At 37.5% G+C, this 26,678-nt stretch overlaps 1 protein-coding gene across 1 annotated transcript in view; it reads right to left on the bottom strand.

Moving 5' to 3' along the window:
- Nucleotides 1-26,678, bottom strand: part of RBP2 (retinol binding protein 2) — a 41,347-nt gene extending 14,669 nt beyond the window's left edge. Inside the window, exon 1 of the mRNA XM_042878299.1 lies at nucleotides 24,766-26,678. Within this exon, the coding sequence (XP_042734233.1) occupies nucleotides 24,766-24,870 (105 nt within the window). The 5' untranslated portion in view covers nucleotides 24,871-26,678. The remainder of the gene's footprint in view (nucleotides 1-24,765) is intronic.

Genomic DNA, 26,678 nt, shown 5'->3' with positions numbered 1-26,678 from the left:
TCTTAAAATGTGTATTTTAGAAGAAAATTTGTAGATAAAGTTGTAGATACTGAGATTCATATACATATACATTTAAATATACTACTGAGTGTGAGCCTGTCTTTCACTGGAAGAGTAAAAGAAAAGGGGAAAGGAATTGAATAGATGATAATAAAATGCAAAATTGAAACCAGAGTATAATCTCAGAGGAGGAATGGATTCCCCAGTCATTCAGCTGTAATCTCAATGATAACACTTCTCTATTTTATACATGAACAGCAAGTTAATAAATTGATTGGGAAAGTTATTTTAAGAGAGTATTTGAAAGTAAATTTTTCAAATTCCATTAAAAGTTTCTTAGGAATGGTGAAAAGCATATCAGTGAGGCTTTTAATGTACCAACCGGGTTTAGCCTGGAAAGGAAAGAAAGAAAAAAGAAAGAATCTTTATTGATGGACATCACAATTTATTTTTATCTGTCATCCATTATATAATTGGTACAACAGCTTGCCTAGAATGCTGCAAAAAAGATAGCTTAAGGAAGCTGAATGCAGAAGGCAGAATAACCATGCCTTCCTGAAACTGTCCAATACTTTGTACTGACAGCAAAAGGAAGGTACACGCACTGGTTTTCAAAGATTTTACCCACTTGACTCTTTTGGACTGTATTTGAAATTTTCATTATTAGTTGTTCATCTTCACTCTGACTGCATACCTGTGGGAATTTCCACAGGTGATCTGAGATTGTAGCAAAGAAAGGACAGTATGGAAACGAGTATATTTTTTCCATGAGCATAAATGAAAGTGGTGTAAGTACAGTGCCAGTTTTGTCCCCATGGTGACAACACTGAAAAAAACAGCTTGAGTTGGAAATATTCCCACAAGACCCTTACACTGCAGAGTGTCTCAGGAATCAGTGTGATTAATACACCTGTGGTATAAGTAATCTGTGGCATCAAGTATGAATCAATGAGTCTACATATTATATATGCATTAACTGCAAACTTTTTTTTTCCTGATATTTTATTGTAATTTCCTGAGCCATGCCAAAGGTGAGACCATGACAAAATACTCCTGTTCATGTCCTGTAAGTTGAGATTTCCATACACAAAATCTCTGCAATTGTGAGCTATTGTTTCTATTTATAGAAAACCTGAAGTGAGTAGCATTCAGTCTCATGAGATAGAAGTCCTTGCATCATTCAGACTACGCTTAGCATTCCAGTGAGCTTAATGATCTCTCTTACAAATACAGAAAGGGATGGATGTTGTTACGATGCACTGCATAGATGTGTGTTGTGGTGTTGCTCGAGAAATGCGTAATTAATTTCATCACAAAACTTGCATACTGTGGCAGCTGAAGTTCCCAGTGCAACCTGAATTTAGTTAAAAAACCTTAGCCAGAGATCACTGATAGCATATGGAGTCTGAACCTGTGGATTTCTAGGTCCTGCTGCCAAACTGGGACCAATGTCCCACACTATTATGTTTGGATGCAGTGATCTTGAGGGTCTTTCCAAACTAAATGTTCCCATGTCTCTGTGATTTACAACCGTGGATGAACTCCTTTGTTAAAATTAGATGTGTTTTGTATATATTGTAAAAATGTATATCTGAGTAGTATTTTTTAACTTACAAAGCATAAATAAAAGACTTTGTTGTAAGTTATATGTCTATTAGAATGATGTTGATCATCATTTTTTGTTGCTAGTAAAAGACAGCTGCATCAGGGAAAAGAGTGCGTTGGTTGTCAGAGTATTGTGTTCTGTTGGTTCCCAGTTGAAAGATGATCATTTTGGGGAGTGCTGCCTGAATTAACTCTGCTATCGAGAGATTGCAGATAGAGAGGCACTTAAGGTAAAAAAGCATACCAGTATTGCCTTTTATAGCAATATTCAGTGTGAAGGGGAAAAATCTCTTTTCCTACTTGTTACTAATTATAAAACTACATCTTCAGCAAGCAGTGTTAAAGATTCAAATAGTGCTGTGATGTAACACATACAGTAGCAAAGTACAAAGCGATTGGAAGGCAGCAGAGGCCTATTAATGGGCAATCGTATATTGCTTTATGCCTGTCCTACTGGAACACGCTCATTGCCTCTGAAGGCTGATTTGCTATCTCTGTTCAATGATGTATCTTCCATCATGTGAGTAAAGGTTACATTACTGCGTGGCATTCAGATATATCTGCAGTTTCAAAGGAAACACCATAGCACTGTAACAGCCTTTTATATAGTGTCTGTTACACAAATACTCGTTAGACTGAGTCTGTAATGGGATGCTTTGAAAGTTCAGATTTAACGAAAGCAGCCCCAAATAATTCTTCCTTCCCGCATTGATACATCTTTCATTAGTCTGACCATGCAGGTAGCTGAGCAATCTGCCTTTTGTCTAGCCAGCAAATGTGCGTAACTTTTTCTCCTTTTTGTCTGTAGCATTGTGTTTGATATCAAGTTAGAAAGCTCAGTATCCTGCAGAACTCCATTCAGGTTTATTTGTGATGTGGACAGTGCAATGATCTTAGGTGTCTGATTAAAGTAAAAGAGTTTGCATTAAACCTGAACGTGCAGATACTACTTTTCAAATCCTAAGTGCGATTAGAGGTGGTTTTGCTGTCTTTTCAAGGAAAAAAATAAGGGAAAAAAATGTTATTTCAGAAGGTACTTTTTTTGCAAAGAGACAAAATCATTAGCAAATAAGCACTGAACTGGCACATGGCTACAGCATTACATGGATATACTTTCTGGAAAAAGGGCATGCTTGAACCAGAAAGGAAAAGAATATGAAGAAAGGGTAATCTTTTTGCTTTGCCCAGCCTATTTCAAAGAGTTTTTTATTTTTTATTATTTGTCCTATGTAATATAGGTAGGTATTGCACAACAACTTATAATAGACCCCCAAAATGTTGAAGCAAGTCCAGGAAGAGTTATAGAGAAACACCTCCAACAATAAGAGCCCTTTTCTGTGGATATCTATTACCTTCATTTTTAACATTGAATTATACAGACATTTTTAAAGGAAAGAATAATCAGGTGAGGTAAGAAGTCTGCCATCCTGCAAGAAACTCTGCAGAAGGCAGCAATTTGCAGACTGAATCTTTGACCTGCATCCTTTTTCCATTACAGACAACATGCTGGTGTTCTCCTGTGATCCCAAGACAACATGGTCCTTGCCATTCCTCTCATTACTGATCAAAGTAAATAAGCTTTTGATGTTCCATCTACAGAATACATATATCAAGCAGGCTTGTCTTCTGAATTATACCAGGAATTCTTCTTGGAATTCATTTCTCAGAAGAAAGAATAAATATACCAATTTAGAGCATCTTACTTGATTTTGCATTGTCTAGTCTCGGCACCACGCTAGTGATTTCTTCAGCTCACTCCCAGTTGCTGCAGCAATCCTAAATTACACTTCTGCAAAACCTCTTGTCCATTATCTCCAAATGCAGTGGATGTGCTCCATCTGTGGGCCTTTCGTTGCCTTACATGCGTCTTCCCCAGTGCAGGGAAAAGGCTGAAGGTTGCTGTGCAGCAGGTGAGCAACAACTTATGAGACAGCCTGTTTGAAGGAATCTTGCCTAAGGTCACTTGTTAGTAGCAGCTTGTTTTTTTAGTTATAGTCTCTCCTTGTTATACAAGCAGCCCAGGGTCTTCAGCCATTATGCTTCTCCGAAGAGAAGAACTGTAGAGAACCTTTGGTCAGCTCTGTTACTGAAAACTGTTCTAAAGCACGATGAAATGTAGACGATTTTTTTGTTGTGATGAAGAACCACATCATTTGTTTTCACGGACTTCAAACTTTTCATTTGCTTCCACTTCTCCACAATTTGGTCATTCCTTCAGATCTGTAACGTCTGATGAGGGAATGTGGTTAGCCCCAAATGAATTGTTTGTTTTTGTGCTAAATCACATTAACTTACATAGGGGGAATATGTAACTGAGAAGGCATTTAGCTGTTCCTGAAGTTACACAAACTGCAGTGGGAAGTGCTGCATGGCAGCATGCTACAGAGGGAGAGCATTTTTCAGAGCATTAGTATGGCTGAGGAGGGAAAAAGGCTGCCCCAAATTATCCACGTGACGTTCAAACAAATTAGGTATTTATTGCCCATTAACTTCAACTTACAGTTAGCACCTGGCAGGGTTTTTGAGCAACATTTAGCAGATTAAATGCCTACCTGTCGCTTTAGTCACCAAAATACTTTTGGAAATACTGTCAAAAATACCGGACATCATGTTGGGAACTGGAAACAAAAATGGAACTTTGTGTCACGAGATGCTTCAAATGTTTATGAGGCAGACACTGTATGAGAAAAATATGTTATAGAGCGTTGTACATATGTTGCAAAAAAACATTCTGTGAAATAACCTTGCTTGTAGGTTTTTGGGATGGAGACACCTTGCTTTTCATTGCCCAAAAACTGACAAGGTTTTTTTTCTTTTGTATGATGACAATTAAAGAGCTGGAGCCGTACTACTTGGAGATTTTTTTTTTGCTGAAGAACTCTGGTATTCTGCTTATTTTCTGTTTTGCTCGTCAGGGAATGAGTCATCTGCTCCTGCATCATTTACAGCAGCGTGAAATGTGGCTTGCAGACCTTATTTGTCTAGCTCCTAAGTCAGCCCCCATGTCTGAGATTGGTTTCAAGAAACCTAACAAAATTAGCACAATGTGTCACTGCTGCGGTGTTGTGAAAATCTGTTATGCGTTTTGTGCTGTTTCTTAGGTACAAGAAGTCTTAAACTCATGAGTAAATCTTTCAGAATTCTTTCAGAGAGTAATCTGTAAGCAGCTCTCGGAAACTGAGTATGTCTCTGTGTTTAGGTCTGAACTACCTGAACGTACGTGTCAGAAAAGAAGACCAGTGATGACTGGCTTTCTAGCTAGTGGGATTTCAAGGATTAACGCAGTGGCCTTTAAGGATTGTCCCCAGTGATCGGCTGTTTCTAATGAGCACTGCTATCAGTGAGACAGTGAAGGGGACTAACTACATTGCAGTGAGCTACACTGTCGTACCTGAAAACTGGTGTCTGGAGGAGCTGCTGTGTTTGAATAAGGGCTTTGCTATGTTGCTCTAAAATACATAAAAGGTGCTGTTCTCCCCCTTTCCAAAAATAAACTTGGAAATGTCAGCATCAAGAATGACAGCATATTTCTTGACAAGATGAGTGAAAGACCACAGTTATTTCACAGAAGTACTACTGAAATGTGTTAACTTCTTTAACAAGCCCAGCTGGAGAGAAGTGTTAGAAGCTGTAATGGTTATGGATAGTAAGCATCAGTGTCTCTGTAAGAAAAGATAAATTGAATCATGCTGATTTAGAATTAGAGAAGGAAAGTGATGAACTGCTGTAAGTCTTGTTGCACTTGACTGAATGTGAAATTTCAGCTCGTCCCATATGCAATGCTTTAAACCTAAAAACTGAAAATGGTGACTCCATAGCATTGTAAGTATCTGTTTTTATATAGCAAGGACACTGACTGAAAAATGGCTGGGAACATCAAGAGAGAGAGGGACCTTTCATTTTAAATTCCAGTACAATTTTGCATTACCTCCTCTGCTTTTCTTATATTTTATCTCTGCACTTCTGTAATGCTGCTTTGTGTAGCCTAAAGGGGAGGGGAAAGAAAGGAAGTGAAACTGTTGCATAAAAGCTTTTAATATGATTCCACAATGCTGATAAAAGCATTTTTAAGAACTATACATCTTTAAAGATTACTACTGGTATTGATATCATGCTGTATGTATTTCTACACATGCACAATCAAGTTCTAAATATTATCTACTCTGTGATTGTGCACCCATAGCTAATTGCTCATGCTTCTGCTACAATCTTGAACTCTCAATTAACTGAACATTCAAATAAACTATTTTAAATTTGAAACATTCTTATCACAATATTGGCTTTTTAATTGGCTAAACATTAGAACAGTGTTGTACCAACTGGTACAACTAGATGGTCTCTGGCTATGTAAATTACTGTTACTCAATAACCACATGCTTTTTTCTTTCTTTACCTGCTATAATAAGAATATGACTCTTGAAAGAGAATTTCATTCTTTGGAGTAGAAACTTGATCTTCAGGCAGACTGGTTGAAGGAACTAAAAAGCTATGCTGCTCAAGCGTCCAGTGTGGATGCTGTTGGCATCAATACAGAGAAGAATGCACGCTTTGTTGATAAATCACAGGATACTGAAGGAATTCTCCTTTTTTGTGCTTTTTTGCTAGACAGGAGTCAATTACTTAAATAAACATTTGCTTTGAGGTTGAAAATTGTCTTGAAGTACCAATAGCAGCAGCACATAGGTACTATTCTAAGAGGAAGTGTTTTACTAATAGAAGACAATGGCCATGAATCCTTTACGTGATTACAGGTGATATTGTCCAAGAAACAACACAAGACGATACATGCTAGGAAAGTTTTACCAATGTTGTGCTGCAGAACTCCTTTGCTTCACTATCCACATAGAAAATTTAATATAGTGGAGTCAATTAAATGATGAAATGAGGCATTGATGAAAGTGGATGTATCTCCTGGAATGCACCTTTCATGCTATGCTAGTGGATTGGTACTCTCTATTGCTCCATCTCATATAAGAGACTCTTTAGAAATCTAACACACCTTGTTCTATGGAATTTGCCATTCTGGCAGCTCATTTTAAAATAAAAATGTTTCACAGATCATTCAAAGCAATTATTTTCCATCTTTCACAGTTGTATGAATGCAGACTGCAATCTTAGCTCTTATTTCTGTTGTGGTTTCTATGAATGGATTAGACTAGAAGAAATGCTGTTAGCCCATGTGTTTCAGTTGAGTGTTTCTGAGTGGCTTGAATTGAAATGGGAGCCTTCTGATGCTTTAAAAAAGACTTCTAGGAATAAAAACATTCAAATTTATACTCTGGAATAAACGTAGTGACTCTGATTCTGCTAGAGCAATTATCTCACCATAATACTAGGGGTACAGAAATCTGAGGGTTGTGGCAGAAACAGGGAATGGTGATTTTGTATCTCTTGCAGTACAAGAATTAGGAGTAATTACGTGATAACAGAAGGCAACAGGTTCAAGCGAACAGAGAGATTTCTTAAACAACTGTTTGCTAAATATTTGCATTGATCTCAAAAATGACTTGAGATTTTTATGAAAGAAAAATATGGTGAAGGTTATTAAATAGTGAGATAGCAGCTTCTGGCTTGAGCCACAGAATCAGAAAAGACTGGGAGAACAGTGTGGTATAATCTTAGTCAAAGTGCGTGGAAATCACAAAGGTTGCTGTACTGCAGCTGCGTCACTACAGTATATATCTGAAGATTAAATTCTTTAATGACATTAAAGGTATTTCATAATTAATACCACACATTTCATATTATTACTTAATATTAAAACTACGTTTTCAGATAATGCAATCTAATTTGTATTCCTTTGTCTGTGTAAAACATTTTGGTAGCTATTAAGAAATCCTGGATTTCTAAAATAAAAATATAAAATATTTAACATATATGAAATAAAAATTTACCAGCCCTTTCTTAGGCTTACATGTATTTTGTACAGGTCTGATTAGATTTTTTCTCACATCAATTATTTAATTTTCAAGTACCAAAATACTTATTTTATGCTCATATTTGCACCCAGTAAAATCAGTGTGTATATTTTGACTTGTTCAAATCAAACAGAAAAAAACACAACAATTTCCAAATGAAATATATACATTACACAGGTTACAATATTAGATACTACATAATCAACGTATTCAAAAAATATTCTCCTGCTGTTAAGAGAGCATCCCATTTCCTCTGCAAATCATGTTACTATAAAGAGTTTCAGTTCTCTACCTGATCCTCTGCATTTGCTTTATAGTTTTAGAATCCTTCTGAATCTTCTTTGGTATTATGCAAGTTGTACTCCTTAATCATTTCATGTTCTGATCCTACATCCTGACTTAGTGCTTTTCATGTTTTTCTTCTGTAATGGGAGGGGTAGATCAGATGGTGAATAATCACAGAAACCACGAATAAAACAGCTGAGGATCACATTAAATGATTATTGCTATACTAAGTCGAAAACAGGTGAAGAGAAGTAAAAGACTCAGAAGTGCCCTTTCGAAGAGGAGCCTCCTAAATTCATGGACATCTTACTACTTAAACCTGTAAGAATGTTTAGTATAAAGTAGTAGGTCAGTGCTTTTCTATATGCTGCATGAGAAGATGAGCTCAGTGATGGGTACTAATAAAATCTGAAAATGATATTGTACAAAGCAATGTTAGCTATCTCTTTTGTATGGTGTGAGTACAATTACATAGTTACCTTACTGTCAGCTTCATCAGAAAGAGAAAGAAAGCAAATAGTCAGTCATTGGCTAAAGCATTTGGAAAGGAATTGCCTCTTGGCCATAATTCTGTAATTGCTGTTTTTCCACATTATTGATCCATAACTTTACTTAATTTAAAAAATCAAATCTTCCATTTTGGTGGAATACTTTCACTGAAGTACTGCTCCATTGGAGCTGGTGGTAAAATTCTCACTGGCTTCAGAGAGATGAGGATTTCTGGTCAGCCACATACTGCAGTCCTCATTCACTTCCCTACAACAATTCATAGCCTGAAAACAAGATTACATTAAGGCCCCTTGTTAAAGCTACAGAAAGGAGATTTTTCACTGCAAGTAAAATATCTGCTCACATGGCTTTAACTCCAGTATCTTGTTTTTTATCAAACAGTCTCAGTTTTTGTGTGGTCAAGAATTATGGTGCGCACCCATTTATAGTGTTTAGTAACTTTAATAGAGTTTTATTTGCAATTATTTCTTTAAAATAATTTGTTAAAAATATTTTTGACTATACAGTGCTAATGTAATCTTCATCTGTATTAACTCTCATCATTGATGATGTTCATCACTAGTGCTTGGAGACTTGGTGGCAAGTCTACTTGCTTCTTCACTTCTGTGTCAGCAGTAGGCTCACTGTACCTTCTTAAAGACCTGCTTGCATTTGACTCCGCACACTCTTATTTCCTAGGAAGAGAAAATAATTTTAAAATTACATCTTTTACATATTATATGTGCATTATATATTCATGGGTATGTCCAGGTTAATTTCAATATATTTCTTATCAAATTAGATTGTATAGCTTGTACATATTTTAGCCTATTTTTAATCCTAATAGTACAAGTTGGTTTGGGCTTATTGTCTGGAGAAAGGTGGAGTAAGAGAAGTTACTTTGGGATCTCAGATCTTAGAAGAGCAAATGTGTTTCAGGGGCATTATTGTTCATTTGTGCGTGCAACTGTGTAGGTCTTTAAAATGAGCATTCTGTACTTTGGACATATAAACAAAGTATTTGGGATGGGTTTAAGTAACAAATTCTGAGTCTGTATATTGATGATCAGTAGATCAAACTTACAAACCCAGAAATCAGCTAAAAGCCCATTCTAGCAACCCAGTGGTCATGGATAGGATGGGGCAGGTAATTGCATACAGAAGAGTTGAGCTAGGTCTATAAACCACAGCACAGCAGTGAGTTTTGGCTGAACTTCACCATATTGATGCCTAATGCTGCCCGCTGGTCTTCTGTCTTCCATAACAGGTTTTAAAAAATCTTTGCTTGCTAACTAATCTAACTGCTCATAACAATGTACATTGATTTATGAGACCTACTGTTGTTCATCTAACATCACTGAAAATGCAGTTTAATCTTCTCTATTACTGAAACTGTTGAGGTTACACCTGAGTTGCACAGACTTTGTGGGAATTTGTAGAGCTGCTGACTGGTTTTCCTGGAAGAAGAAAATTGGTAGAACTTCTTAAGGAATGTATAGACAAAGATTATATATGACATAGCAGAAGGACTGTACTTCCTATTTCAAGATAAGACTTAAATAAAGTTGTCAGAATATTTTGAGGAATTTAGGAGGTATATAACTGGGAAGTTGTGCATGTTTCCTTATATTTCTTTATAAACTTTAAAATGACTTATTAAGAAGAGCTTACACTGGGTCAATAACCTTATTCACATGTGTTACCAGTCTGTTGTAAGAGAAGGTGTTTCATGATGAATTGATGAAACAAGCAGACTGGTATTGTGATTTTAGTTGGAACTGTGTTTGTTCACTATGTATATAGGGAAGCCAAAAGAAAGAGTATGCAGTAAGTCCAAAGAGATCTGCTGACAGAGATAAAAACCTGCAGAGCAGAAGCAATCAATACAATAGAAAATGGCAATAAAACTCAAAAGGAAATGGAGAATGGTCAAATAAGTCACTCACATAAAACAGAATCCAAGGAGGAAAAAGAACTACAAAGTACAGACCATAGATTGAAATGGTAAAAATAGGAGGTGATAAACTACTAAGGGATGTGGTGCTACTTTCTACAGAACCATGGAAGGAATTAAATTAACACTTGGCTCATTGTGTAAAGTTCAATAGCATCATAAAACTATCGAAGTATCAATTTTTTAGAGGTAACTGCCCATTGTATCAAAGTACTTTCAGAAGCACAGGGCCCAGTAATCTTGGCTGATCAAAAGATACTAAATGGAACTATTTCACTGCATACGTAATGGAGAGAGTTATATTAACGAGGATTCAGAGGAATAAAGAGGACATAATTTGAAGTTCATGAAACATAAAATGTGATAAAATATTGGGGACTGGCTTCTAAAATATTTGGGTACTTCTTTTGCATTAAGTAACTTTGTACTGGCTTTTGGGTGCATGATGGACAGCTTGCAGTAAATTGTACAAGTGTCAGTTAGTGCATGGATACCTGAATGTGCTGGCAGCTACGACACTTCTCTTCACAGCCTTTTAAAGCAAAAGCATCAGATCAGTCAGGTTACGTCAGGGTACCTAAGATGGCACTGGACAGCAGTGGCACTTGCACCAGAATCTGAATTTATGATTTCTCAGATATGACTCTTGACAGCTTTAAGCACAGAAAATGGTCTGGCCTGCAGGTTTGTGGCCAGGTTGTATGGCTAGCATATGAGTCAGAAAGGACAGCAGAAGTTTAGACTTTTTTTTAAAAAAAAAAAAAAAAAAAAAGTGTTGGGAGTAGTAAATGGGAAGCGAGAATGATTGCAGGGAGATAAGAACCTGAACCTGACAAAATGGAGGCCAAAGAAATCCGAGAGCAGCTAGTGCCATCGCTTCATGTGGGTTAAATGCAGCAAGGAATAAGCTGAGCTTCAGGGCCAGACACAGCGTGGCTAATTGCAACCTGCCTGCAAACAGATTCTGAAAAGGCTGCTGGTTGGGGTCACAGTACCAAGTGCTTTTTATCTGGGAGGTAGTGTGGAACTGCTGTAGTGTTCACATGCAGATTGAGGGGATGTTTTGTTCTGGTTTAATCAGTATTCCATGTGACATCTTGCAGCAGGATACTGGGTGCAGAGGCACAGTGCACTCTGGAGCTGTACTTCCTGATCCTATGCTCTTTAGCACTTTCACATGAGTTCCAACTCTCCAAGACAACTGCTATTCCCAGGAACCTCCGCAGTTCCCCAGGTGATGTCCAATTCCAGGTGACAGGGAAGAGGCTCTTCCAAGTTCCAGCAGTGATGGCAGCCTTCCTCTCTCCAACTTGAGTTATTAATTGAATCTCTCTGTCTTGTTATTGTCTTACATTCTTTCACCATCTGTAGTAAATCTGTAATCTCTCCTATCTTGGACCATTTTTCTTTCCTTTTCCTCGAAAGGAGGCGGAAGGGGCTCCCTTCTCCTCTTGCACTTGAAACTGTGACATACATACACAGGAAATTCTGCAGTCTCATTTTCATTGCTTCACCTCTACTTCTGTTGAGGCCATGACTGCAACTATAAATTTACTTCCATCCCTACCTGCATTACATCAAGTGTGTAGTCCAGATGGTAAGGTTTATTACATACATTCCTTCTCCAAACTTGTTTCTGGGACTTCCACTATTTCTTACTTGATAGTAAGAGGCTTAGGGTATTTCTGCAAAGATTTCATCTATAACAGTTTCTGATTTGGATATTTAGAGAATATTAATTTGGAGTGTTGAATGCTAAAACTACCAACCACAAGAATGAATCAAAAGTTAGATTTATTTTCTCAGCAGGAAGAGTGCATTTTATCCAAAGTAATGAAAGAGTGAGTATGCTATGAAGAGCTACGTAAAGAAGGAATAGGCATCTTCTTTCAGATCCTGTTAACTTGGAAAGATGGAAATGGTGATCAGAGAGAACATGACATTTCAGAAGCCTAATTGCTGTTTTAGTTCTCTGGGCTATAGTGCAGTTTGGGCTGTAACTATTTTAAAAGAAGAATGGTATATTTTCCCCTTACGGCTTATCGTTAGGTGTGTAATTTTACAAGCTCCCATATTGTGTATTTCAGAGTGTACAAGGACCATTCTGCTAAATGGTTTCCTCAATGTAAACATTTCAAACCGGTATGTCTGAACAGACAGTTATCAGAAAGAGTACTGCTTTGAAATGAGGCAATTTTTGTAAGGGACTTGAAAGAATAATGGTGCCAAATTAAATTACTACTTTAGAAGCAAGTCAAATACAGCACCAACACTTAATTATGTCAAAGAATGCCAAGATAACACAGCACTACATCTTGTTTCAGTAAATAAAAGGATGGCACTTAGTGCCCATTATATGATCTTACCAGGTGCATTTCATCTCCTTCAATCCACTGAGTCCAACCACGATCTTCTTTTTCTCCTTTCTGTACACAAAGTAGCTTATCTCCATCCCAAGAAACTGTGGTCTAAGAAAATGGGCATGTTCAGCATTACTGCAGTATTTCATGATATTTTGATTAGTTTCCTTAAAGAAAAACTACTCTCTAATATAATAGACTAACAAATCTCATAAGAAGAATAATTGTAGAGCATTGTAGTAATTAGGATAATTACAAAAGAAATTTGCTTAAAGAGCAAGTTTGCCAACTGCCTGTCAAAACCTGCAAGGGTGAGATAAAGCTGTTTAACTGCAAGAAAAACAATCAGACAAAAATCATTATGTAAGAGTGCACTTCTTTTCCCCGCTGACAAATACAACAGCAGAAGCGATGTACAGCCTAGCACTGTATTCATAAGAGCTGAAAACTTGAGATTCAGGTCTTTTTCCACCACAAGGACTGCTCAGCTGATCTACCTGAACACAGAGCCCACTGACTGGCAGCTCCAGTTATACAAGAAAGACTTGTAAATAGTGGGCTTTTTTTCCCCTCATATCTTAATCTGTCTTCTGTCATTGAGCAGAGTAGTGTGGAAGTATCAGTAAATTGATAACATTGCCAGTATCCTGTTTTGTTTAGCTGGAGCAGCAATTGAGCCAGGGCTGGTAGAATACCAGTTAAGGTGTTGCAGGATGTAGCTCAGCGCTTTCCTGAGTACCTGCACTGCCTTGAGTAGTTCAACAGAACTTAATAAAATTACTTGAATATGAGAGTGCATCCTTCCACTCTGTTACTGTGGCAAGTCTTTATCCACAGTATGCTTTTCACTTCTCCCTAAGGTAAAAACAGGAACATTCTGTAGAATTTTTGTAGTGGAAAAGGAAAGATTAGTGGCAGTTTGTGCTGCATTACGATAGCTTAGCATAGATACTAGCACACTGCTTTCAAACCAGCTTGAATGAAATGAATCTGAGGACTAGCTATAGATTTACTGTCTACCTCGTGTAAGTGTTCAGGCCACTGCCTGTATAAGCAGCCCAATATGGATAAATTCTGATCTATTTAATTAAAGGAAAACAATGCATCCACCCTGCATGGTTTCTAAGAAAAGAAGCCATCCTACATTTTTCATTCTATGAATTAAAGTAAGTTCAACATTGAAGAACTATGCAGACCTATTTATTTAATTTGTGTATGTCACAAGCAATTAATTCTTAAACGATAACCATGATAGTATGATAGCCACCCATCTATAAATGAGTACAGCCATAATTCTCCACCCATGGGAAGCTTTAGGCTAAACAAGCATGGAAAAATGAATCACCAGAAAGAGTGCCAGCAAAGATAATCGTATGCAAGGCATCAGGAGTGATCCAATATAATCTATTTGCACCACGTGGGGTTTCTTAAGAATCACAGAATGGCCTGGGTTGCAAAGGACCACAATGCTCATCCAGTTCCAACCCCCTGCTGTGTGCAGGTCACCAACCAGCAGCCCAGGCTGCCCAGAGCCACATCCAGCCTGACCTTGAAAGCCTGCATGGATGGGGCATCCACAGCCTCCTTGGGCAACCTGTTCCAGTGCCTCACCACCCTCTGTATGAAAAACATCCTCCTAATATCCAACCTAAACCTCCCCTGTCTTAGTTTACAACCATTCCCCCTTGTCCTATCACTATCCACCCTTGTCAACAGCCATTCCCCCTCCTGTTTATTTATATGCTCCTTTCAAATACTGGAAGGCCACAATAAGGTCTCCCTATAGCCTTCTCTTCTCCAAGCTAAAACAAGCCCAGTTCCCTCAACCTTTCCTTGTAGGAGAGGTGCTCCAGCCCTCTGATCATCTTAGTGGCCCTCCTCTGAGGCTCACATTCCGAGAGTTCCACAAAAGCCTTATTTGTCCTCACTAACAATCTCTCTGATTTGTAAAATGCAGTGGCAGTTTTTTCTGTTCAGTCATGTAAAATAACGCATTTAAACCTAGTAGCAGATAACATTTTAAAAATGCCATCTCCTTTCAAGGTTTAAAATGCTAATGCAGGGGGGAACAACGCACTGCAGCAAAGCTGTACTTAAGAGAGCCCGTGTGGTTGCCATTGTTAGTATTGGTTTACGTATCTGTTTTGAATCTACAGATATCCAGTTGGAAAGTAGAAGATAACAAATAACACTAAGTTTATATCTCAAGGCTTTCTGATGATTCTAAACCGTGAATATATCAGAAAGTAAACTTTATTTCTGCCAGGGACCTACAGATGCAAGAGGTACTGGGAAATGAGTCATTTGCATATGCAGATTTTCTTAGTAGCAGTACTTATTTCTATCCATTAAGCACTAACTTAATCATAGATAAATTGTTAGATTAGCTGTAAAGTTAAATTTTGTACCATTACATGCGAGTTCCAAGGCAATATACCATCATAAAATCAGATCCAATGTTATTAGACCTACTCACATGCAAAGTCAGTTATTGTGGAAGTTTCTAGTTTTGATACTTCGCTATCTTAGCAGACCTGGGGACACTAGAGAAATGTTTGTGGCAACTCAAAGAACTTTTTCAGCCTCTCAGAGTTTTAAAAACATTTTCATCTCAGAAAACACACTTTTTTCTCCTTGTTGTTGTTTGGTTTTTCTAATCAAGATTAGACACTGCTTTTGGTGATCCAGTGACAACCACATGGAGTAAAATATCACTGACCACTACCCATGCCATTTTATCAGAATTCCCAGATGTTATCCTTTTTCTTCCTTTCTCAGAAATATAACTACTGATGGGATGTGAGGATGCCGTACAGTTTCTGATTTTTGTATTTGCTATGAAGGTTATAAAGGACATAATATATTATATGGCAAAAGAACACGTTATCCTCTTTGTTAGCAGAAACAACTGCTTCATGACAATAAGATTAATTGGTAGCATTTTTATATTTTCTTTCTTTAGGTGATATTCTAAATTCTGATATAAGACCCAAATAACACAAAAGACAGAAATTTCTCTTTTAAGTCAGATCAAAGAGGAACAGTAAGTTCTTCAATTCCAAATATCTCTGAGGTTGGAATTGTTATGGCTATTGTAAGTGCACTGTTAGCTGCAAATAATCTACCCTTTCCCAGCAACAAAGACAGCAATACTTACCTTATTTTCAAATATTTGAGCCAGAACATAACAACATCCCAGAAAAATTAGTAAATATCAGCCCTTTTGTTGTAAATAACAATTATTTTAGAGCTTTCCTTTAGGCACAGACACCCCTTTCTTTGTGTATATGGAATATTTTTCACTGACTACTGACTGGGAGAATCACTGTAGCTCCAAAAATGTAGGTTTTCTTTTGTGTTCATAACTGCTAATATGCTGTTCATATTTTAAGTGAGAAAATAAACTATTTATGTATTTCCCACCACTTTCGACATTCTCCACAGAGTCCCTTTAAATTCCCACATTAACTTAACAACAGCATAATAGCAGCATAAAGAAAAAGATGTCTAGAAGAAAAGAAGAATGGTAGGGAGATAACGTAGGCAATTAAGATCTACAAACAGGCAGTGCTTGGATTCTCTTATGCCTTCAAATTCTGTATTAAGCTGATTTTTCTCTAAAGAGAGATTTAGATCAGATGTCAGGGGGAAGTTCTTTACTGAGAGAGCGGTGCGGCGCTGGAATAGGTTGCCCAGAGAGGTTGCGGATGCCTTGTCCATGGAGGTTTTTAAGGCCAGCTGGATGAGACCCCAGGCAATCTGATCTAGTATTAGATCAAGTGGCAATAGCAGCAGTGAAATCTTGTCAAGTTACAGTAGGTAATACTTCCAGCTTCTAGTGGTAAGGCATGTTGACCTACAGCCAGGTATACTGAATTGTGTAATTTACTGAAATATTCATCAAACAAACTGATTTATCAGAAAAATCTGCATTGTCAAATTGCATAAACATTTATTGTTGGCAATGCACAGTGTTTCTCATTCCCACGTTGGCTGTTCCTTATGTGCTAGCTTGTGTGCTGTGCAGCTGAAGACACCTAGTGTATTTTACGGGTGAATGAAATACAATTTTCTCCTTAAGTAGCCAATGAACATTTTCTGCTGAAGCTACATAGATTTTTGACGTACTACATTTACAAATATGAATTGCAGCTACTATCTTTCATCAAAAATGTTATTGATTTCCCATCTTTCGGAGAAACACAGCAGTACAGTTTCCATTTTTCTTCTGCTTCCCTTCACAGTGTTGTCTCTATATTACAGCGCAGTAAATGACCGCGGTGCCCTAGGACTGCATGATACAATCCATGCTCTGTCTCAATTCAGTAATTCTGTGCTTATGGGAATTACTAGTCATTTCACAACTGTAATTATGATTTAGGAAAAAATTAAACCATGAAAAGCAATTGTTTAGATCAGACAGATACAGGAAAATCCACTTTGAGATGTGTCCTTTGTTTCCAACTAAAACCAAATAAAATATTCTAGAATTTTCAGTCAAGCACTGCAGTGTATCCAATTAGATATTAATTAGATGCTCAAGATAAGGCTTTTTCACCTGAACTATCAAAGTGATATAAAAACACCTGGTAAGCAGTTGTCAGGTAAAATATTCATCAACTGAAGCGTTGATGGAATAAACTCACATTGATATCACAACCACTGCAATGCAATGGTGAAAACACGTTCATTAGCATCACAGTCACTACCTGTGACCTTTTGCATAGGAGGCGTACTCTACATTGCTAACAGGAGGGCAACAACTACATTAAACATTTGTCACCTCTCCAGCAACTCCTTTGATCTCACCAAATCTATAGCTGGTAGGTTGTTGACATAAAATACTGAGAAAAGAGCACACTCAAGCAAAAAAATACAGATGCTTTTCTGTTGCTCTTTCAATTCCACAGCTGAAATTAGGCAAAATTAGTTTCCTAAGAAAAGTCTGATTCAGAAATACTAGGAACACGTAGAAAAATCAAGTCGAAGAATGAAATCTATAGGTAATTTTTCAAAGAGCCTCAAGTTAAATGAGATACCTACCATAACAGTTTAGATATTCTAGAGTAAAAAAATAAATTTGTGATAAAGACATTCAGTTAATTTCTAATACTACTTAAACCCATCTTCTGCCTTCTTACAATTATGTTTTCGAAGTGATTTTTTTTATTTAGGTCCATGTTCACAGTAGCTGTTTTCATGGACTTCTGAGGCAAACCTTACTAAGTTGAGTAATTTCCTTGCTCCTTCTCTACATGTGCTATGACAAATTGCAGCTAATTTCAGTAGGTTTAGACTGTAACAGCCAGAATTGATTTGAAGTTACAAGGATCCATAGCAGTTAAGCAATACTTCCATAAATAAGATTTTTTTTGAGTTTTGATAGCTTTGAGAAAAAAAGACCTACTGAACTAAACACTCGGAGCCAGGAAATTCCAGTCACCTTCAGCAAGATGGAATTGCACAAGTGCCAGGAGGATTTGCCACATGGGAAGACAGAGTAATAGCTCTGGATTCTGGCTTTGAGTGTCTGGCTCCAATATGATCTGCAGCAGCCAGGCACTTCACTTGTAAGAAAGCTGCTGTACTCTTCCACCACAGCCCACTCATTCTCAAACTCAGCCCATTTTTTTTTCATAGACAGTTGTTTGCAAACCAGTTGAAAGGCTAGGCAGGGCCATATGAGGTTTTAGTTATGGTGGTCCAGACTTCACTGAGCCTTTGTAGACTACAATCTTAATTCTGAACCCTCCTGCTCAGACCAATTTTGGTAATTGAGAAGGAACGCTTAGAGATGTGGGACAGTTCAGACTGGAGAAGACAGAGGAGATCTTATCAACGCTCATAAGCACGGCGGGGAGGAGAAGTGAAGTGGATGGGGCCACACACTTTTCAGCAATGCTCAGTGACAGGACAAGGGGCAACAGGCACAAACTGAAGCATAGGAGGTTTCACCTTCTCAGAGGCTTACAGAGCACCAGAACAAGCTGCCCATAGAGGTGGTAGGGGTCTCCTTCTCTGGAGAAATTCAAAACCTGCATGGACATCTTTCTATATAAGCTATTCTACTGGACCTGCTTTAGCAGTGGAGTTGGGACTAGATAATCTCTAGAGATCCCCTCCAACCCCCATGATTCTGTGAGTGCATGAACAACCACACTACAGAGTGAAAATCCTGAAAGATGCAATAATAGAGATGTATCACCAAGAACATCAAGATAAGGTCTCTGTCTGGCAACCCAGTACTATGGCTGGTTTTTTTTTTTTTTTTCAGTTGTCCTGATTCTTGACTGTGTTCTGGCTCTGATTTACTGTGTTTGAGTACAAAGTAGCAATATGCTGGAAAATGTAAGGAGCTGCCAATAAGGTCACTACTATATTTAAGAACTTAAATGGAAAGAGACTACTGTTTCCATAAGGAACTATCAGTACAAGTGGTCAATAGGTTCCAAAGTACAAATTGTTTGAAGATCCAGCTGATCTTAAAATTTGATTCAGAAATATGAATGGCCCACAACCCATTACTCCTCCTATCTTAAGTTCTAATTAAATTAAGATATTCAATTTTTCTTTTCTACATAAAAGCAGCTTAGGATTATGAAGATAAACTGCTACAAAGGAGAAGCCTGACAATCTGAAAAAACTGCAGAAGCATTTCTTAATTGTCAGGATCGCTTATCTGTTGAGAGAAATAAACTGCTTGTTTGTTCTGTTCATCATCATCCCATGAATTCCAGTCACTCTTCCCAAAATCTAACAAATTATTCTGTTAGTATTGAAAATTAAGAAGTTATTGTAGTATTATACCTGAAAGGTCCATTTGAAATAAGGGTTCACTTAGCGTAACGTCTTCGAAAGAGACAGATCTCAAAAAACATAATATGTGGGCTTATTTTGTCTCTACTACAAGAAAACATCTATTAAACATTCTCCAACAGAAAAATGAGTGATAGGATTCTTGGACTTTATTGCAATATATCGTTTCTAGAGAGAGACTATACGTGTTTAGCTATCCTGTAGCTAGGGAGCATGCTAAAGCCTTTATCAATCTTTTGCTCGCATACCAACTTCAGTTGAACCCTGTAAAAGCAGCTATAAATCTAACCTCCCATTTAATCATTCCTGCTTTAAGCCAAGCAGCAACAGAAGCTTCCAGAGTTAACTAATAGGAAAACGCTGGTAGCACAAAACAGAACATTTCTCAGCTTTTTGTGGGGCTGGCACATGTGACATATCATAATGGGTATCTATAACTATAGAACTCTGAAATGTGTTTGTGTGCCATTACAAACTTACAAGCTCAGATCATTGAAAGACAAGCTGGTTAAAATGTGGGCATTCTGTACCTGACTGATAAGCTTAGTGAAATTCACTGTAATAAAAATAAAAAGAGCCACTTCTAGAAGTGTTGCTTTGGTGACTGTCAGCATCTCCATTCCTAGCAAACAGAACTGCAATGACAAGTTTTAGATCAAAGGGTAAGCTACTGTCAGTGTCAGAACTTAAAATGTTCAAATTGCTTATTTTGAATCCTTGCTCATAGGAGCAGAGAGGGAAAGGGAGAGACATTCCAGGCTTTGGAGGAGTGGAATAAGCATTCTGGTTAGCACATGGTGTTTTATTTCTTAGGAATGGTTAGGTTTTTTGTTACTGAAATAAAACTGTAAGAATCTTAAAAAATGGGATGACTTCTGATATCCTATATCAGAAGGATACATCAGCAGAAAAAGAGTAGAAAACAAATCTAATTCACTTTGTGCAAGGATCAGAATTGACTCTAAGACATTTATTAAATTAACGTGCATAACTGATTTGCTCTCTGCATAAGCTTAGCAAGAAGCAGTTGTACATAATACTAATGGTTTTTCATTCAAAAAGGAGTTAGGCAAGTCAGGTTCTCAGGTTTTCATCAGATTATTTCTGCTTGCACACTGCATTACATGCACCTGGAGAACTGTAGGAGATAGTAAAGCTGAAATGCTAAGCCCACTCAAAACCATCCTGCCCACAGAGCTTTCAGAACGTTAGCAGTGATTTTGTGAGTAAGTAGCTCAAAGCCTACAGTTCGTCTCAGGTAGTAGAAATGAATCTAGCACTGCAACATTTGATGTTAATGACATCTTAATGTGTATGACAAAATATTCTAGAGATCTCATCTGACATCATGTCACAAATGTGCTGAGCGTATCACTTACTGCTAATATGCAGTAATGCCAAAAAAGGCCTGCAATGTGAAACAGACAAAAACAAGGAAAAAAGAGAAGAAATAGCTCCTCTCTACTTAGGCACAGAGACTGAACCGGAATTTGAGAGAGCCTGAGGCAGATCCAAGGCTGGATCTCTGCTCGCTAGAGCCCCAGAGAGGTTGACTGGAGAACTGTTCTTCCTCACCTGGAGCCAGTAGTTTGTAAAAGGTCAGAAACACAAAACTACATGAAAGCTACTTCCTCTGAATTAAAACCCCTTAAAGTCAGAGATTAGCCCAGTAAGAAGCTGGGGATAATACTGCAGAGAAAGGGAGCAGAAGATTTGAGAGAAGTCTTTGTATATATGTGTATATTCTAGACATCTCCCATCGATTGCCATTCTAGAACAAAGCTTTTTCCAATATAGTAAATGAGAAAATACAAGCCCAAATAAAAAAATTGAAGTAATTTTTAAAAAGAAAGTGACACCATTCATAGAGGTATAGAAATGAAAGTGTTGAATCACAGGGATCAAGTAAAGACACATTGCTGACCTTGCTTCTTACTTAAAAAAAAAATATATTCCTTTTGCATCTTCTCATTCTATGCAGACTCCCCACCAAAATTCCAAGTGTCCTAGCGCTTGCTTTTTCTAACAGCAAAGTATTCGTTGCATTGCCTACTCTAAACTAGATTAACAGCTGTGAATTCCATTTCTGGTATTAAAGGAACCCTGCTGAAGTAACAGTATAAAAAAGTTTAATGAGCCATGTAATTTTAATAGCACTTTTTTCTGACCTTGCAACAGTATAAATCAAATTATGCCTTGAGTACCTTAAGTTCACTACATTTTTTCCTGAATACAAACTAGGCAGGACTCATTTCTTGCTTGGAATACAGGGAATACAGTCTTTTTGGCAGCACTTTGCCTATCATTAGTGCTCTCTCCTGAGTGGGCAGCTATCGTAATGCTTGGTTTTAGGAAACAGAAATTTTATGTTCTAAAGCAAGTCCTCACTTTCCAAGATAAACAGAATCATAGAAGTATTGATACCACTACCCTTTAAGAAAATGAAATCATCCAAAAACGTGCTGCAGACAAGAAAGTGATGGTTAAAGATGGAAAAAAAAAACAACCCAAACTGTTAAGGATTATCCATCTGAATTACCTCAGAAAAGCTTCCAGCAAAAACTAAGTGACCAGCAACGATAAGGAAAACAACCCTAAGTGAAATGAAGAAATGCAGCCTACACTGTCATAAGACTTTGTTATTGTCATACCTTTGCCTTTCTTCTAAATTTAGACTTAGCAAAGCTGGTCAGCTTTTACTCATTGCACACTATTGATTTTGAAATATTGTAATTACTCGGAGATTCAAAGACGTGTTTTACAACTGAACGGTGGACAAAATTTTAGAGACTGAACCTGTCCACTGTGCTTTTATTTTTACTGATGTTAACCCTAGTTAGATGACTCTAGCTTCTTCCTGTTGGATCTGTTATACAGAGTAACATTTAATATGTAATTTGTTGTATCCATGTTACTTCCTACTTGTTTTGTGTTGAGCTGCTTGTTACTGAGGAGAGAACCAGCCCAGCAATGTGCTCAGTTCACAATGTAAATAACAGTAAATGACTCAAACTCTCCCATTAGATAGACTGAACATTAATGATTACACCATTTATGGCATGTAGATTCATAAGAATCAGAAAAGGTTGGAAAGGACAAGATCATCTAGTCCAACTGTTCTCCCATTGCCTCTAAAAGCCATTGAACCATACATCATAGCTCCTATGTATAAGGAAAGGAAACATCAAAAACCGCATTCATCCTTCACTCTTATGGTGGCTTTCCTCATACCACCACTCAAGGAATATTCTAGCATTTATCAGCTCAGCTCCGTAACACTCCTTTCACAAGGCACCTGTCCATATGGAGTTGTTCCTTTGCTTAAAACTGCAAATCTTTACTGACGTTTTGGTTGTTAGACTTGGACTGAAGCTGCATCTCAAGAACAACTTCTTGTACTTGTCTTTCTTTGGAAAAGCTGAGGTTTCATAAAAATGCCTTTTATGAGAGAATTGAACTATTACGTATGATACATTACAGGCAATGATTAGATTGACCTTACAGAGCCGCAGTTGGTATCTTCTGATGTGGGAGACCACAAAGAGAGACTTCTGAAAGCCATTCTGAAGTTGCATGCCTAAGTCATACTTAACAAAGAAACTAATTGTTAGTATTAGCATGACCACAACTTTTTTTTTCCCCCAAGGCAAATCGATGCTGATACATCCTGTTTACAGTTCTGAGTGATTTTGCAAACCACCAATAGATACATTTTTTAAAGAACAGTTAGAAGTAAACTAGATTCTATTCCAAATCTAATAACTGCTGTAAATGACTGGAATAGTCTCTTATTTCTTCCTTCTCATTCGATATTTTACATCCTTTCCTATTACTCAATCTAGAAATGTCAAGTAGAGAATACTGGCCTATTACAAATAGTGAAACGTTTCAGGGAACCAAGACTTACATGTTTTACCTGTTCTGCATTTCAGAAGCAGGACTGGGCAGGGGCCACATTTTCATGTCTTCTGAATTCTATTTTATTTTATTTTTTTAAGCACAGTGGTTGTCTGATAGAGCTTGTGAGAACTCATTGAAGGCACACGCTAGCAAAATTACTTCATTCTGCCAGCTAAAGAATGTTTTAGTTGGGAGTTTAATGGTCCTTAAGTATAGGTAGTGCTTAGCTGGAGATAATTCTGTACACATGCATATCAGTAGTTCACTGAATTAAACAATGGGAACTTTGCATATTTTTAGCCCTTAAGCAGGTAAGCTGACCATTGCTATCTTTGAAAGCACTTTAGCCAAGAAAATCTAAGACCTTCTTCAGGTTCATATTTGCTCAATGGATCTGGTCTTTATCTCAAATGAAGAGCCTTCCAGAAGTCATATGATATTGGGCCCTTCCCTTTACACACATACACTTCACCTTTCCGCAGTTTTTTCTTCTGTTTCATGCTCTTACGCTCTATAACAAGGAGTACAGAGGGATTAGTTGAGAACCTTCCTTGCTGCTCACCTGCCCCTTTTTTCCCCTATTTTTCCAGGTCATTCCCTTTCCTGCCATTTACAAAGCAAAAGCAAGTTAGTCTAGTGTTAGAGAATAACATACTGCACAGATGTACATCTTTCTAAGACTGGAAACCTATTAATTCTATTTTGTATTACTTCTCTATATTCCCTGCTGAAATAATTTTCTTTTACTTATCTTCACTGTGGGATATCACAGGCATTTTATGCTCTCAAACACAGAAGAAAATGTCCAGCTGTATATATGTGAAGAACTTGGTATTCTCAAGTTCTCCCTGATAACGGGTATTTATCAATCAACTATCAATTAACGGGTATTTATCAATAAGCTGGACAATATTGTCTCTTTGGCAGGCAAACAGAGCTCATAATGCAGAGACCTCAGTGCTAGCTTATTGACTGTGAAGATTTGTTCCAGTTAGGCTAATGAACACATCAGCTCTACCACATACACCCAGGAAGGAACGAGCACAGAAAAACAGCTTTGGAGCACCTGACCATTGTTTCAGATAGGGAAGGATACCTGGCCCTGAAACAAGTTGATTTCTTCTACTGTAAAGCATCTGTCAGTGAAGAGATTCTGAAAATCTAAATGCAGATGTCTTCCAGACTAACAAATATTCCAGAATAACTGAGAACATTGAAGCTACTATTCATTAATTGCTAGAACTTTGTCATGATTCTGATTACAATTATATTCCATTAATGTAAAGGCATGCTAAAAGCCGTGCACATCTCAAACTGAGAAGTATAAATACAGTTTTAGGAGTAGCCACAAAAAAAGAAAAGGCTTATAGATGTAGTCTATGCAAAGCCTTAATAGCCTTGTTTTTATTTCGTCAGTTGTTACAGTTCTAATTCTTACCATGCATTTGCGATCATCCACCCCAGCTAAATCCTCTTCAAACTCCTTTCCTACATCAAATTCCATGATGTAGTTTCTAAAAGTGCTTAGCGTTTTAATAATCATATGATCTCCATTCTGAAAGATTTCTTTGTCAGGTTTTAGCAAGTTTGCTATTTTTCTTACAGCAACATTTACATCTGAAAAAGAAAAAGAGAGTTACTTTAATACAGAAACATCTACCAGAAAAAGAGGCTTGTAGCTCTTGGGAGAGATTAGGTGAAGGTAAGTGCCCAGATATTTCAGGCCAGCTTGTTAAAAAAAAAAGTCTACAGCCCAGTTCTGTTGCCTACATTTATGCCTTGTTTTGCTACTTGTATTTGACAGTTAATAAGGGTACTAGAATTTCTGCAGGAGTAGTAGCTTTTTATGTACTTCATCACACGCAAACACACAAAACCGCCTCAAGTACATTACCATCTCTGTAGCACGCAAAAGTTTCACTCTCTCAAATTATATTTGGGTTTTAAATTTAAAGTCTGCAACTTACCTCTTTCAGCTATGTAGTTTAGTCACTACACTTGGAAACTCCGTGATATCAAGAAGTGGACTGCTTAAGACAATTTTGCACAGAGCAGTTTTTAGTTCCTGAAGAAACTGTTTCTCACAAAAATGCTTTATGACCATACAAGTAGAATAGATTCATGAGAAGATTAGGATAGTCTGCATTTATTGATCACTTATAAGAAACATGAAGGGAACCTTACCCAGTGCTTTGAGATACTCCTCAAAATTGTCATTGCTGATCATTTTCCAGTAACCATTGAAATCTGCAGGCATCCCTACTCCAGGTAATTGTCAAAATCAGCCTCAGGTTCTGCACCTTACAGCTCACTGCCTTTCTTTGTGGCAAATCTGAACTCTGGTTTCTTTTATCTGGTTTTTACACCACGTAGCTATGCAAGTCCTTCTAATCCGATTATTGCTGAAGTGTTGCCTTTAAATCCTTCCACAAGGCTGAACCTCTGAGATTTCTACTGACAGCAGGATGACTTGATTTAAACAGAATGAAACATTCATCTTCCCTGTAACTTCTGTAAAGCTACTGATTATCTGGAAATTCATTTTAACCATAACAACTCTTCTTTTTTAATGCCACTAAGAAACAAGATTCTTTAAATGGCTTTAGTTTAGGTTATTAGCCAAGGCTATACAAGTGTATACCTTGTGTGCTTTTTTAAGGGATATCCTACTTCTTAGAGTACATCCATCTGTTTTATGCCTTCTTTATGGAAAAGAAGGCCTAAGACCTCTCATACTGCAATTTGTGTCTGCATTAACTTATTCCGTGAGCTCCTTAATTCTGCCTGTTGAGTTGTTTGGGCAGCTGAGGATTCAAAAAGGGGCATTTAGACATAAGCAGCAGTGGTTAGTTCCATACGTGAATAAATACTGCATCACAACAGAATGCACACTCTCAGTTAATTTAAGCAACACTGGAGCAAAGAAGCAGCACTTCATAGATATTAACTTCTCATATGCCTTTACAGCAATAATTTGTTTCCTAAATAAATAACTTTTTTTTTTTTTTTTTTAAATAATACTACTAAGTGATTGAAAACAAGAAACCCTTAAAGCTAAAAAACTGCATTCTGTTTTAAGGTGTAAAGCTATAATGGGATAGAAAGTGCTGCGATTATAGCAGGGTGGCAAAGTCTTTGGCTGCAGCAAATGACAACAGACCCACGTGCAGCAGCTGCAAATGCAGAAATGAAGGAAAAGAGCTGCTCACCTTTGGAAAGCCTCAGGTAGGCAAGGAACTCTAGCAAGAAGTGCCTCACCTCTACTGCCAACCCTTAAATGAAGTCTGGAAAGGGGTGGATCCTGGCTCCATTCTTCTGGTTGCTCAGGTACATTGCATGCACCTGCCTTTC

This window comes from Lagopus leucura, unplaced genomic scaffold (assembly GCF_019238085.1).
Source record: "Lagopus leucura isolate 7727_CA_CO unplaced genomic scaffold, USGS_WTPT01 Super-Scaffold_100021, whole genome shotgun sequence".
NCBI lineage: Eukaryota > Metazoa > Chordata > Aves > Galliformes > Phasianidae > Lagopus > Lagopus leucura.
Note: the sequence above shows the minus strand (reverse complement) of the source record. Positions and strands in the feature narration are given on the sequence as shown.